We start from the raw sequence: 12967 nt of genomic DNA on the forward strand, positions 1-12967 counted from the left end.
TCTGAACTAAAGGTCTACTGTCAGTTTTCCAGAGGGCTCTGTGAACCAAGAGGCCTTCCAGAAATGAAAAATATTGTTGCCCACAAGCAATCTCCAAGGCCCATTTTGTCATCCTTGTTTTTTGCTTTTTGAGTTTTTTTTAAAGATTTTATTTATTTATTTGACAGAGAGAGATCATAAGTAGGCAGAGAGGCAGGCAGAGAGAGAGGGGGAAGCAGGCTCCCTGCCGAGCAGAGAGCCCCGATTCGGGGCTTGATCCCAGGACCCTGAGATCATGAGCTGAGCTGAAGGCAGAGGCCTAAGCCACTGAGCCACCCAGGGACACCTTTGTCATCCTTGTTAACTTGTTAGCTCAGGCTTAAGATCCAGTTCCTCAGCACCACCCAGTTTCTTGCTTTGCTTTTTGCTGATATATGTATTTTTATTTTTAATTGTGGTAAAATATTCATGACACCATGTAAGCCATTTCTTAAAGATTTTATTTATTTTTTTAAAGTAATCTCTATACCCAATGTGGGGCTTGAACTCACAACCCCAAGATCAAGAGTCACACGTTCCATCGACAGAGCCAGCCAGGTGCCCCCCATCAAAGCCATTTTTTTTAAAGATTTTATTTATTTATTTGAGAGAGAGAGATCACAAGTAGACAGAGAGAAGGGGGAAAGCAGGCTCCCTGCTGAGCAGAGAGCCCGATGCGGGGCTCGATCCCAGGACCCTGAGATCATGACCTGAGCCGAAAGCAGAGGCTTTAACCCACTGAGCCACCCAGGCGCCCCAAAGCCATTTTTTTTTAAAGATTTTATTTATTTGACAGAGAAACAGTGAGAGAGGGAACTCAAGCAGGGGGGAATGGGAGAGGGAGAAGCAGGCTTCCCGCCAAGCAGGGAGCCCAATGTGGGGCTCCATCCCAGGACCCCAGGATCATGACCTGAGCTGAAGGCAAACTGTTAACTGACTGAGCCACCCAGGTACCCCCCCACTGAAGCCAATTTTTTTAAGTGTCCAGTTCAGTGGTATGAAACACATTCACACATGTGTAACCATCCCCACCACCCACCTCCAGGACTCTTTCCTCTTCCCAAACTAAAACTGGCCACATTAAACACTGACTCTTCACCACCCCACCTGGCAACCCTTGGTCTACTTTTTGTCTCTATGTATTTAACTACTGGAGGGACTTCAAATAAATGCAACCATGCAGTGGTGGTCTTTTTATGACTGGCTTACTTCAACCAGCATGATGTCCTCAAGGTTCATCCATATCGCATCTGTCAGAATTTTCAAGACTGAGTAACAAACATCCCTTTGTATGGATACATCACATCTTGTTCAACCATCCATCAGTGGGACACTTGGGTTGCTCCCACCTTTTTGGCTATTACAAATCACTTTGGGTGTAGAAATAGCTCCAAATCCTCGCTTTCAATTTTGGGGCTATATACCTAGAAGTGACATTGCTGGGTTATTCCATTTCTAATTTTGTGAGCACCCACCATATTGTTTTACATAGTGGAGGCGCCATTTTACATTCCTACCCACAATGCACAAGGGTTTGTCTAATTCCCTCTCCACTCCCGCCAACATTTTTTTTTTTTAAATAGTCTCCATCCTAACGTTGTGAGGTGGTTCTTGCTTCGATTTTTGGAAGGGAGGTGGATGACCTTTTTTGACAGGAGCATTTATATCTGTCAGGCTACGGTTGTGCAATCCCAAATGGCTTATCTCATGAACACCCCACCCCAACTGATAAGAGAGCTATCATTAGCCCCTGGTTTAGAAAGGTTTAGAGCTTGCCAAGGTCACAGGTAATATGGAGAACCAGAAACTGAACCCCTGACGTCTTATCTCCTCATTATTTCACTCTGCGTTGGTAGTAATCCACCCCCTTTAGACATGGAGAATATGAGCTCCGGCCACCAAAGGTCACACAGTTGAGGTAACAGAGCAATCCTAGCCTAAGGGCTCAGCCAACAGGAGGTGAGCGTTGCTCGCTGTAAATGCTGACTCCGGGGACGCAACTCCACGCCCACCCACCCATGTTTCTGCCAAAGTGATAGCTATCCCATGAGACAAAGGCCAGGGAGCTTCTTGGCCTAAAAATCTGGAGATGGTCTTCTGGAGTCCTAAACCTGAAATAACGCACAAAATCCAAACGTGTGTGGATGTGGAGTGTAGTTTTCCGAGGAAGAGCCTGTGTCCCTGCTTTGATCAAATTTCAAAGAGACCTGTGACCTGGGTTAAGATTAAATCAATCCTTCAGCCCTAAGGGTGTTCCCAGCTCCAGGACCGCTGTAAAAATAAAAAAACAGCCCTTGGAGTCATCACAAAAACTGTCTCTTCAAAGCAAAGTAAGCTCTGGGGGTGCCTGGCCGGCTCAGTAGGTGGAACATGCGACTGTTGATCTCAGGGTCATGGGTTCAAGCCCCACGTTGGGTGTAGAGATGACTTAAATAAATAAAACTTTAAAAAAACAATAAAGTAAGCTCTGAGGAAGAAGGTGGCCCCAGGCATGGGGCGGGGGACCTGTCAGAGTCCTGATGGGCAATCAAATCACATTTCCTGACCGCTCTGTGGTAGCTTCTCTCCTTCCTCCATGGTGATGCCTTCTCTGTTCTGCTCACTTCTCCTCTTTGCCTACAGTCAGAGGGTCTCAGTGCTTGGTCCTTACACTCCTCCTCCTTATTCTTTCCCAGGATGCTGGCATCTGGTCTCAGGTGCATCTGGACAACCAGCTTTTATTCCCAGCCTAAGTGTCTCTGCAGACTCACAGCCAAGCAAGCACCTTCTCGATAGTTCGATGTGGCCATTCACCAGCTACTAAGAACTTCCCTAAACCTTTCACTTCATGGAGCCCCTCCCCTCCATGCCTGTTCCTCTCCATCTTGCCCACAAGCACCACCACCCATCCAGATGTTTGGGCCAAACACCCAGGAAGCAACTTCTTCTTTTTCCTCATTCTGCATATCCAGCTAGCCCTGAAATTCTCTAGACTCTGGAAGATCTGGAAGCCAGTTCACTCCATAGCTCTCCCCTACACAGTTTGTTCCTCAAACAAACTAAAAATTTCCCCACTTTATTGTCCTTTCTGTCCATAGGCTCTTTCTTTTGCCTGGTGCTGGTTTCCCAACATCATTTTATCACTCAGATCCTGGTTCCTGGTTCCTATGTCCCCTGCCCAGAGAGTCGGTCCCTGCCCCTGACCACATAGCCTTAAGTCACTTCCTTCCCTATCCCCAACTCCAGGGACGCTCTCCTAGACCCTGCTAGGGCCTTCAAAGCACATGTTCCTCACTAAAATGATCCTGTTCGTTTGTTTCCTTGTGAGGCCTCGCCACTAGAGCAGTGGCCTTCAGGGTTTTTTGTGGGACCTACAGTAAGACAGAAATTTCACACGTGACCCAGCAATCCAGTTGTTATGGCTGGATTATTCCCAGATGGACTGCCTTTAAACAATGGCATTGATCTTGCTCACAGGTCTGCAGTTTCTTTCTTTCTTTCTTTTTAAAGATTTATTTATTTATTTATTTGACAGAGAAATCACAAGTAGGCAGAGAGGCAGGCAGAGAGACGAGAGACGGGGAAGCAGGCTCCCCGCTGAGCAGAGAGCCGATGCAGGCCTCGACCCCAGGACCCTGACCATGACCCGAGCTGAAGGCAAAGGCGTAACCCACTGAGTCACCCAGGCGCCCAGATCTGCAGTTTCAACAGAGCTTGGTGGGGCCAGCTGTCTCTGGTCCTCTTGGTGTCAGCTGGGATGGCTCCAAGGCTGGGGGCTGAAGTCTTTTCAGTGCTCATTCACTCATTTGTCTGATGGTTGACACTAGCTTCTGTTGCGGCCTCATCTGGGAGGCTCCTGGGTTCCTCGCAACATGGCAGCTGGGCTCTGAGACAGAGTATCCCCAAACCGAGAGAGGGCAGGAGAGCAAGAGACAGCACAGCTAGCACAAGGCAGAAGCTGCACCCTAGTTTCTGACCGAGGCTCGTAATTCAGAATATCCTTTCTGCCACATTTTTATTCTGTTGCACAAAGTCCTGCCGAAATTCAAAAGGAAAACGAGAGTCTGCCTCTTGACGGGGAGTGGCAAGGTTGGAACTATTTCCGTAGCCATTTTTCGAAAATATAATGTCACACCCAATACACAGTTGCAGATTTTGGAGTTCCCAAAACAATACTTAACTTTCTGTACACAATGCACTGATTTTCTTCCCTCATTGTATTTTGTAGAAAATGCTGGTCATGACCTGCTGAATTGATTTCTTTACCACAGTTTGAGAAATTTGGCACGTAAATGGGCAAGTTGTTTCTTCTCTCTACTATAGCCCTTCGCACAGCATGGTGTTGTGGTGTTTTAGTTAGGCTGGCTGCCTCACTCATGTTCTGTGTAGGTTTTATTTAACGCCTTAATACAGTGCTCACGGAATACCCAGCACCGTCCTCACTTAATTCTCACGCCAACCCCTAAGTAGGTACTATTATGACCCCCATTTTACTCAAGAGGAAAAGGAGGCACAAAGGGATGAAGTCATTTGCACAGGGAACAAAGGTAGTCAGTGGGATTCGAACCCCATAAATCTGGCTGCAGACTCCATCTTGCTATGCAGCCTGTTATGGAATTGACTTATTTATTACGTTGATTGTGAGTTCCCCACGCACACTCTATTGAACTTCAGCTCCATGAGACGCAGTCCTAAGGCTTCGCCCCTAGAACCCCGCCCTGGAGGCCGTGGGCTGCCAAGAAGACAAACAGCTTCAGGACCTGCCAGACGCTTTCCAGCCTGCGCAGGCGCATCACGCAGGACTCCCGCGGGCACACACACACCCTCCCTGCGCCGATTAGCCATCGCCGGAGACTGACGGAGGCACCGGCGCAGGCGCACTAGGCCAGACCTGAAGCTACCTCCCGCCCATTCCCTGATGACTGATGGAGGATCAAGCCAATGGAAACGGGGCTCTTTGGGAAAGGGGCGGGCCCTGAGGGCAGTTAAACTTGCGCGGGAATGGTCCTGGCGTAGTCATGGCGGCCTTCCGCGACATGGAAGAGGTGAGCCAGGGGTTGCTGAGCCTGCTAGGCGCTAACCGCGCGGAGGCACAGCAACGGCGGCTGCTGGGACGCCACGAACAAGTGGTGGAGCGCCTGCTGGAGACGCAAGACAACGCCGAGCAACGGCTGCGAGGTCAGGGCTGGGGCCGGGGGCGGCCTGGACCCAGGCCCGCGTTATGGCAGGGGGCGGCAGGTCCGCCTCGAAACCCTCCCTCCTGGTTGCTCCCATCCCTGCCCCGTTCTCCCGTAGACACCGCCCCCTCTGAGCCTTCGTTTCCTCGCCACCCGTGATATGGGCTTCAGGATGGCAGCCACCTCCCTGGGAGTTAGTTGGTGAATATAGGAGTTTGCAGGGTCTGGCCCAACGCAGAGGGTTCCGTGAGCAGGAGCTGGGGAGCTCAGGGTCCGGAGTGGGGCTCAGGAGTCAAAGCGCTGAGTTTAGCTCCCAGCATCCCCACTTCCTGAGGTGGTTCAGCTGTTTTACCGAGCACCTGCTGTGTGCCAGGTAGCGTGCCAGCCCAGGGTGGAAGCAGAGAAGGAAACAGACAAAATCCCTTAGAGGATTGCTAATGCTAGTGGGGGGAGGTCAGAAGATAAACAAGAAAAATGGGTAAGTCGGGAGGTGATGGGCTAAGGAGAAAAACTGGATTGTATAGGAGGGTGTGGTGATGTTTTGGGGCGGGTCAGCGAAAGCCTTTTGGAAAGAGGATGTTTTAGCAGAAACCCAAGGAGGCTTGGGAGGGAGCCAGGGCCCTGGTGGGATTAAACAAATTCGTGCTGGGAAAGTGCCTCCTGCTTTACATGGAGAGAACAGTGGATAGATAATACCATTTACGTGGAATTTAAGACACCAGCAAATGTAAGACTCTTAAGGGAAAAAAGCTTTGCTGATAAATATCTTAACATGCTGGAGAGAGGATTTGATCGAGCCTCTCCCACAGGTGCGAGGGGCTCACCCAGCCTCCGACCTGGATTTCAGGTAACTCATGAGGCCTGTGGCCCCAGTCCCGTGGCTGCCCTCTCAAGCCTCAGTGTCCTCATCTGTAAAATGGGACCGCTGATAGCACCTATTGTCACTGCTCTCAGTGCCAGGTTTTTATTGCTTTTAAGGCTACAATTTTGGGGGGGAGTATAAAATTGTTGGAAGACTTACCATTTTAGCCATTTTTAAGTGTCAGTTCAGTGGTGTTAAGCACATTGACATCATTGTGCCTCCAACCCCACCGTCCATCTTCAGAATGTTTTCATTGTCTGCATCTGAAACTGTATTTGTTAAACGCTAACTCCCCATTTCCCCTCCTCCCCACCCCTGGCACCCACCATTCTGCTTCCTGTCTCTACAGATTTTGACTATTCTAGGGACCTCATATAAACTGGAGTCCTGGAATTTTGTGTCTGGCTTATTTTCTTTTTATTGTTATTTTTTATATTTCGTGTCTGGTTTATTTCATTGAGCACAATGGTTTCTTTCTTTTTTTTTTTTTTAAGATTTTATTCATTTATTTGGACAGAGAGACAAACTCTCTGTCTCTCTTGTGCTGCACACAAGCAGGGGGAGCAGCAGGCAGAGGCAGAGGGAGGAGCCCACTCCCCACCGAGCAGGGAGCCTGATGCTGGGCTCCATCTCAGGTCCCTGGGATCATGACCTGAGCCAAAGGCAGACACTTAACTGATTGAGGCACTCACTTAGCACAATATTTTGAAGATTCATCCATGTTGCAGCGAGTCAGAATTTCCTTTCTTTGTAGGGCTGAATAATATTCCACTATATAGTCATACCTCATTTTGTTTGTCCATTCATCCACTGATGGACAGTTGGTAGCTTCCAGCTCCCCGCTGCTGTGATAATGCTGCCATGAACATGGGTGTGCAAATATCTTTTTGGGTCCCTGCTTTCAATTCTTCTTTTTGCATTTTCCCAGAAGTGGAATCGCTAGATCACATGGTAATTTGATATTTAATCTTTTGAGAAACCGTCATCCGGTTTTCCACAGTGGTTTCGTTGCCAGGGTTTTTTTTTGTTTTTTGTTTTTTGTTTTTTAATGCCTTTTTACGGTTACATTTCACATGGAGACCGAAATGACCTAGGAGCTAGGCAGGGAATGCGTTGGGAGAAGAGTGTTCCTGGCAGAGGTGACTGCAAATGCCAAGGTCACAAGGTGAGAGTGAACTTGGAGACCCAGGAAAAAGTGCTGAAGGTGAGATCAGCCACAGCAAGACCCTGCCGGCAGTGAGCCCCCAGCAGGAGTTTGGAGGTTTTAAGTGTGGTGGATGCCCAGTCAGAGTCTTCTCCTTCTCTCCTCCACCTCTCTTGTTCCTTTCTCCTCTCTCCTCCCCACTCCATTCACTCCCCCTCCATTGATGGTTTGGGGAGAAGATGGCATCACCCATACTGCCTAGGTTTTAGCAGAACGGGTGGAGTTGGGGCTGGGGAGACAGGAGTCAGTGGACCAGGAAGCTGGGATTCAGTTCAGATCCGGGCTTCAGAGCTAAGTGCCTGTGGACAAGTCACTGAACATCTTTGGGGCTTCTTGTCCACCTCTCCACCGGGGCAGGGCTAAAGCCACATCCCTCAGAGGCTTGTGAGGGAGGAGGACCCTCCCAGGGAGGAATCCAAGGAGACTCAGGTTGTCTGTGGGAGGGTGAGGGGAGAAGGGGCAGGAAGGCTGCAGAAGAGAACCAGACCCTCAGCTATCCTAACAGGAAGTCAGGCACCGTTTAAAACAGACAAATCAAGAAATAGCAGCATAAGCAAATTATTTAGAAATGTGAAGGTCAATGCCAGAGAAAACAGTGATGAGTTGAAAGTGGCTGCTTCAGAGGGGTGGAGAGGCTGGCAGGGGCGGGGGGTGCCCATGTGTGTTTAAATTTTCACAGCCATATACATATAATATTTTGATGAAAAATTAACTTAATGTAAGTTTGTAAACACTTAAACGCCAGCCCTTTGGGAAGCATTTCCATCTGTGCCTTCTTTAAGTTGGCGGGTTTCTCCAGCTGTCTGGGAAGGAACATGGTAACCTTGTTAGGGTGTTTTTGATCTTTCTGGATGTTTTGTTCAAAGCGTGTTTATTCTGAGTAGGTGCTGGTGATCTACGGTAACTATAGGATGCAATCCCTGATTCGAGGAGGAAAGAGGAGGAATGAATCATTTGGAGCTGGGGTGCTGTCAGGGAAGCATGGCCGCACCCTAGGAGGGAGAGGAGAGTGTCCAGCTGCCCAAGTTGTGCACTGCCCAGGAGGTCTTGAAGGCTGGGTTCAGGAGTGCACAATGGGCAGGAGCACAGCAGCGTCCCACAGAGGACGGGCAGATGAAGGCCCGGCCCTGTAAAAAAAACGGGGCTTGTTTGCAGAATGATGAGGTGTCTTTGCGGTCAGAGCTGTGAGGAGAGCACACCGTGGGGTGAAAAGCAGCTGTCGGTGAAGTTCAAGATACTCAGAAGGATCCAGGCCTTATCTTTTAGACACTAGGGGGCCATGGGTGGTCTTTGAGCAGGGGTGGGACTTCTCGTTTGGTCTCTAAGGCAGCCACCCTAGAGGCAGAGAGCAGAAGGGATTGGGGACAGGAGAGACCAAAGCAGGGAGCGAGTGGGAGGCTGTTGGGTTGGTTCTGGAGGAACCCGTGAGGGGGTTCCCGCTGGCCAGGAGGAGGGGACTGGCCAGCCCAGGCCTGGATCGCTAATTGGATGTGGAAAGCAAGGGCCAAGTTTCTTGCTTGGGCAACAGAATTGAACGTGACATTATAAATTAAGATTAGGTGTGCAAGGAAAGGCTGGAGTGGTTGATTTCTTGATTTCTTTACCCATTTGTTCATATTTTTGGGCGGATTCAAATGTGTTTTGGTGACATGGAAGTACTTTTGCGAGGTCCAGTGGAACGGAGTGGTGGGCTTTTGGAAATAGGACCGGCAGTTTGGGGAGCTGTAGGCGAGGAAGTAAGGAGTGGCCAAGGCCTCGGGCACAGGTAGACCCAGGAGAAACCACGCCGAAGGGCCTCAGCCTTCTCTCCCCCACCCCCAGAGATCCTGGCCATGGAGGAAGAAGTTGCCCAGAGCCTCCTTGATGCCAAAGAGCGGGCGCACCAGGGCGGCGTTGAGTTGCAGCAGCTCCAAGAGGAGCTTCAGAAGGCGGGCGAGGAGGACACCCGCGTGAAGGCCCGCCTCCGATATCCTTCCCGCTGCATGGGGCGGCCGGGCCTCGGGCTCACCGCGGGGACACCGGCTCATTCCCGCCGGCTGCCGGGCTTTGAGCCAGGGACCCTGGGCCTCCCCGGGGCTGGGGTTAGCATGGGCAGCGCCCCCTCCAGAGCGAGGTGACCTTAACTGCCTGCTTTACTCAGCTTACCCAAGAGCTGGAGGAGCTCAAGGAGATCGAGGCCAGTCTGGAGAGACAGGAAAGGGAAGTTGACGAAGACACGACGGTCACCATCCCTTCGGCTGTGTAGGTCCCTCCAGCACGCAGGGCGGCGGGTGTGATCCCACAGCTCTGAGTTGGAGTCCATGCCTGGGTGACTTTCTTTTCTCTCTCCTCTTTTTTGTGTGTGTGTGTTTGTGTGTGTGTGTGTGTGTGTGTGTTTGTGTGTGTGTGTGTGTGTGTGTGTGTGTGTGTGTGTGTGTGTGTGTGTGTGTGTTCTCATACAGGTACGTGGCTCAACTTTATCACCGAATCAGTAAAATCGAGTGGGACTATGAGAGTGAGGCGGGCATGGTCAAAGGCAGTATCCTTTGCGGAGAAAGCGGAGCCTGGTGCGCCGCTGGTGGCGATGGGGGGTGTAGAGCCGCTGTGAACCACAGTCCGGCAGGTCCCCCCAAACCCCTAGAGGACTCCACAGCCCCCCTTCTGGGTACAGATACAAAAATACGGAGAGCAGAGTATTGAAGAGATAGTTGTACACCTGTGTGCATGACAGTGGTGGTCCCCATGGCCAAAAGGTGGGAGCGACCCAGTGATGGTGTGGCAGATTGCTGGGTAAGCACACGCTGGTGTACCCATCTTGAGGTATGTAAGGGAGAAGTTTCTGGCACATACTAGAACATGGATGTACCTGGAGTACATGGTAAGTGAAACCAGCCGGACACAACAAGTAAACGGGTGTCTTGTTCCACAGACAGGAAGGGTCCCTAGGGGAGTCAAAGCCACAGAGACAGGAAGTAGATGGCAGGCACCCGGGGGAGGGGAAGGGGAGTCTGTAGTCCATGGGGAAGATGGAAAGTTCTGGTGACCAATGGTGGGGATGGCTGTACAACCCCGTGCCTGTACTTAATGCCCCTGAGCTCTACACTTAAAAACTCGCTAAAATGGTAGATTTTATATGTATTTCAGCACAATTCTTTGTAAAGAGTACGCTATCAGAATTCAACTTTTTGTTCACAGAAATCTCGTTCAGTCTCTAAATACCGTCTTACAGTTTCTTCAGAGGGAGTATCCTTTGCTCCTGGGGTCCCGGGGGTGCCGTGTGTGTCAGGCTTCCTTACATCTGCGCCCTCAGTCCATCATGGCCCCAGCGTCGCCCAGCCTCTCCACCTGGACAGCACCCAGCTCTCCAAGAAGTTCATCAGCGACTATCTCTGGAGCCTGGTGGACACAGACTGGTAGCCGGGGGCCTCAGGGACACTTCCACCCATGGCCCGACACAAGCGTGCTGGGTGGTCAGTGCCTCAAGGGTGAGAGGAACTGGACATTAAATGTTTGTACACAAATAGTCAGGGTTTTTTTGGTTTTTTTGTCTTTTGGGTTTTTTTTTTTTTACTGGATTTCATTTGGCCTTTGGCCTCAGTGCTGGCACTGCCTTGGCCTGGGAACTTCGGAGAACTGCCCTGGAGACTAGACCCACAGCTTCACATCGTGGCCACACTGTGCAAATGGCACCATAGTGTACAATGACCCGTCCTGTGTCTTTGTCATCTGTGTTTCAAGATGGGCCCTTTTGTAGTGACTCGGGGCATAGTCTTGAGTGCCACCATGTGCCCAGAACTGGAACACGGAGGTGCTGGCTGGAGCCCTGGCAGCCCTGTTGCCACACGTAAGGAGGGATACAAGCCTCTAGGGTTGACGGGAGCCTGGTTGCCTGATGACCGTGGAGCTGGGTATCAGCAGCACTGGACTTTTGTTTTAAGATTTTATTTATTTATTTGAGTGAGCAAAAGAGAGTGTGAGCAGAGGGAGAGGGACATGTACACTCCGGGCAGAGTGTGGAGCCTGATGCAGAGCTCAGCTCCATGACCCTGAGATCATGACCTGAGCTGAAAGCAAGAGTCAGATGCTTAACCAACTGAGCCACCCAGGCGCCCTTGGACTTTTTCTTTTGAAGTAGGCTCCCCACCCAGTGTAGAGCCCAATACAGGGCTTGAACTCATGACCCTGAGATCCAGACGTGAGCTGAGATCGCGTCAGACGCTCAGCAGACTGAGCCACCCAGGCGCCCCAGCACTGGACTGATTTATGAGGGGAGACTACGTAGTCTTGTGTGTGCCACTGTTTTTCGTTTTGTTTTGGGGTTTTCTGTTTTTGTTTATTTAGAATCTCTACACACTCAGCATGGGGCCCAAACTCACTACCCTGAGATCAAGAGAGACGCCTGCTCCCCTGACAGCCAGCCCCGCACTCCACAGCTCAAGGAAATCTAACTTATGCAGCATATGACCCAGGCCGACCTCCGTGGCCCCGGCCCCCATCCCCGCCCCCAGTGACCTGGGGTACCCCTGAGAATGGGAAGCTTACGGCCAGCCTGCCTGCCTGAGGGCGGAGAAGGGAAGTAGTTTTCCCTCAAACCTAAGGGCTGCCTTCTATGTACAGCCCGGTTGGGAGGTATGGCAGGGTCACACGAGCCTCTGGGTCCTCTGGTCTGGGGTTTTGTACACAGCCTCATAACGGAGTTGTTTCTAGAAGGTGCCAGGTTACAGTGGTTTCTGACTGGAGAGGAGGCATTCCAGGCAGAGCAGTGAGCAGGAGGTTCCAGCGGCTTCTGGGCGCATCATGGGCACCAGACACAGTCCACTCAGGTCAGCCTTGCGGGTTCTGGGGCAAGGAAGCCTGCCTGTCAGACTCTAGGGGGATGGACCAGTTTACTCGGTTCACAGGGATTCCCAGAACCTTCGAGGTTCTGTTTGTATGCCAAGGGCTTGGCTTTACGTGTTCGAGTAAATGGTCTCATAATTCCTTCTGAGCTGTTTTCATTTTCAAGATCGGTAGGCAGGGTCTTCTATGGCATGAAATAGGCGCAGAGCCTCCTGTTTATACCATCAGCCTCCAAAGGGCAAAACACTTGAACTTGACCAGGGTTTTCCCACCTCAGCCCTAGGGACATCGGGCGTAGTCATTCTCTGTGGTACAGGCTGTCCTGGACTTTGCAGGACCTTGAGCAGCATTCCTGGCCCCCACCCTCTGGATGCCAGGAGCACCCCCTCAGTCGAGCACACCTGAGGCAGTGCCCCCCCACCCCCCCCTTGCAGCCTCAGCCAAGAACCAGCCAGGCGGCCGCACGTGGTCGGCTGAGTAGCTGCGGTCATGCTGGTGGGACTTCTGCTAACAGCTGGCCTCCACCTGCTCGACGGCAGGGGGGAAGGTGCCGGCAGTGCCCCCTGCAGGGCGGGGGTGGGGGGAGCATGTGAGAATCAGCCCAGCGCAGCTGAGAGGCCCCGGGCAGGTGACCCGCCCGTCCTTGTAGCGCATCAGGCAAGCCTGCAGGTGCCTGGGAGAGGCAGGCAGGTGTGCGCCTCGGAGCTCGCGGCGGACCAGAGCCCGGGAGCGCCCGCGGCCCAGGCCCTAAAGCCCTCCGTGGGCCGGCTCTCCCTCCACGCGGTCGCTTTGCTTGGTTCTGGGAGGGGGCCGAGGAGGTATTGGCCGGCTTGGAGCTCAGTTTCCCCAAGAAGAAGACGGTCCCTTCCGGGAGGCCGTGTGAACCCCGACTCAGAGCGGCCGTGTGCC

The 12967-nt window shown here is 51.7% G+C and overlaps 1 protein-coding gene across 2 annotated transcripts; it reads left to right on the forward strand.

Annotated features, from left to right (window-relative positions):
- Positions 1 to 5015: 5015 nt before the first annotated feature.
- LOC111162479 (SPC24, NDC80 kinetochore complex component) lies at positions 5016 to 10736 on the forward strand. 2 transcript variants are annotated; one of them, XM_022526929.1, is made up of 5 exons: positions 5016 to 5175; positions 9062 to 9206; positions 9377 to 9481; positions 9682 to 9758; positions 10530 to 10736. In XM_022526929.1, the coding sequence occupies exons 1-5, from the start codon at positions 5016 to 5018 to the stop codon at positions 10634 to 10636; spliced, it is 594 nt and encodes a 197-aa protein (XP_022382637.1). In that variant the 3' UTR covers positions 10637 to 10736. The 2 variants fall into 2 exon arrangements, with proteins under 2 accessions (XP_022382637.1, XP_022382636.1); XM_022526928.1 differs by having other exon boundaries at positions 9682 to 10588.
- The last annotated feature ends 2231 nt before the right edge of the window (positions 10737 to 12967 follow it).

This window comes from Enhydra lutris, unplaced genomic scaffold (genome assembly GCF_002288905.1).
Source record: "Enhydra lutris kenyoni isolate GAN:26980312 unplaced genomic scaffold, ASM228890v2 scaffoldscaffold92, whole genome shotgun sequence".
In the NCBI taxonomy this organism is placed as follows: Eukaryota; Metazoa; Chordata; class Mammalia; order Carnivora; family Mustelidae; genus Enhydra; species Enhydra lutris.

Coding starts and splice junctions, on each gene's coding strand:
- LOC111162479 (XM_022526928.1), top strand. CDS start 5,016: ATGGCGGCCTTCCGCGACATGGAAGAGGTGAGCCAGGGGTTGCTGAGC. Junction 9,207..9,376: donor CGCGTGAAGGCCCGCCTCCG/ATATCCTTCCCG, acceptor TGCCTGCTTTAC/TCAGCTTACCCAAGAGCTGG. Junction 9,482..9,681: donor GTCACCATCCCTTCGGCTGT/GTAGGTCCCTCC, acceptor GTTCTCATACAG/GTACGTGGCTCAACTTTATC.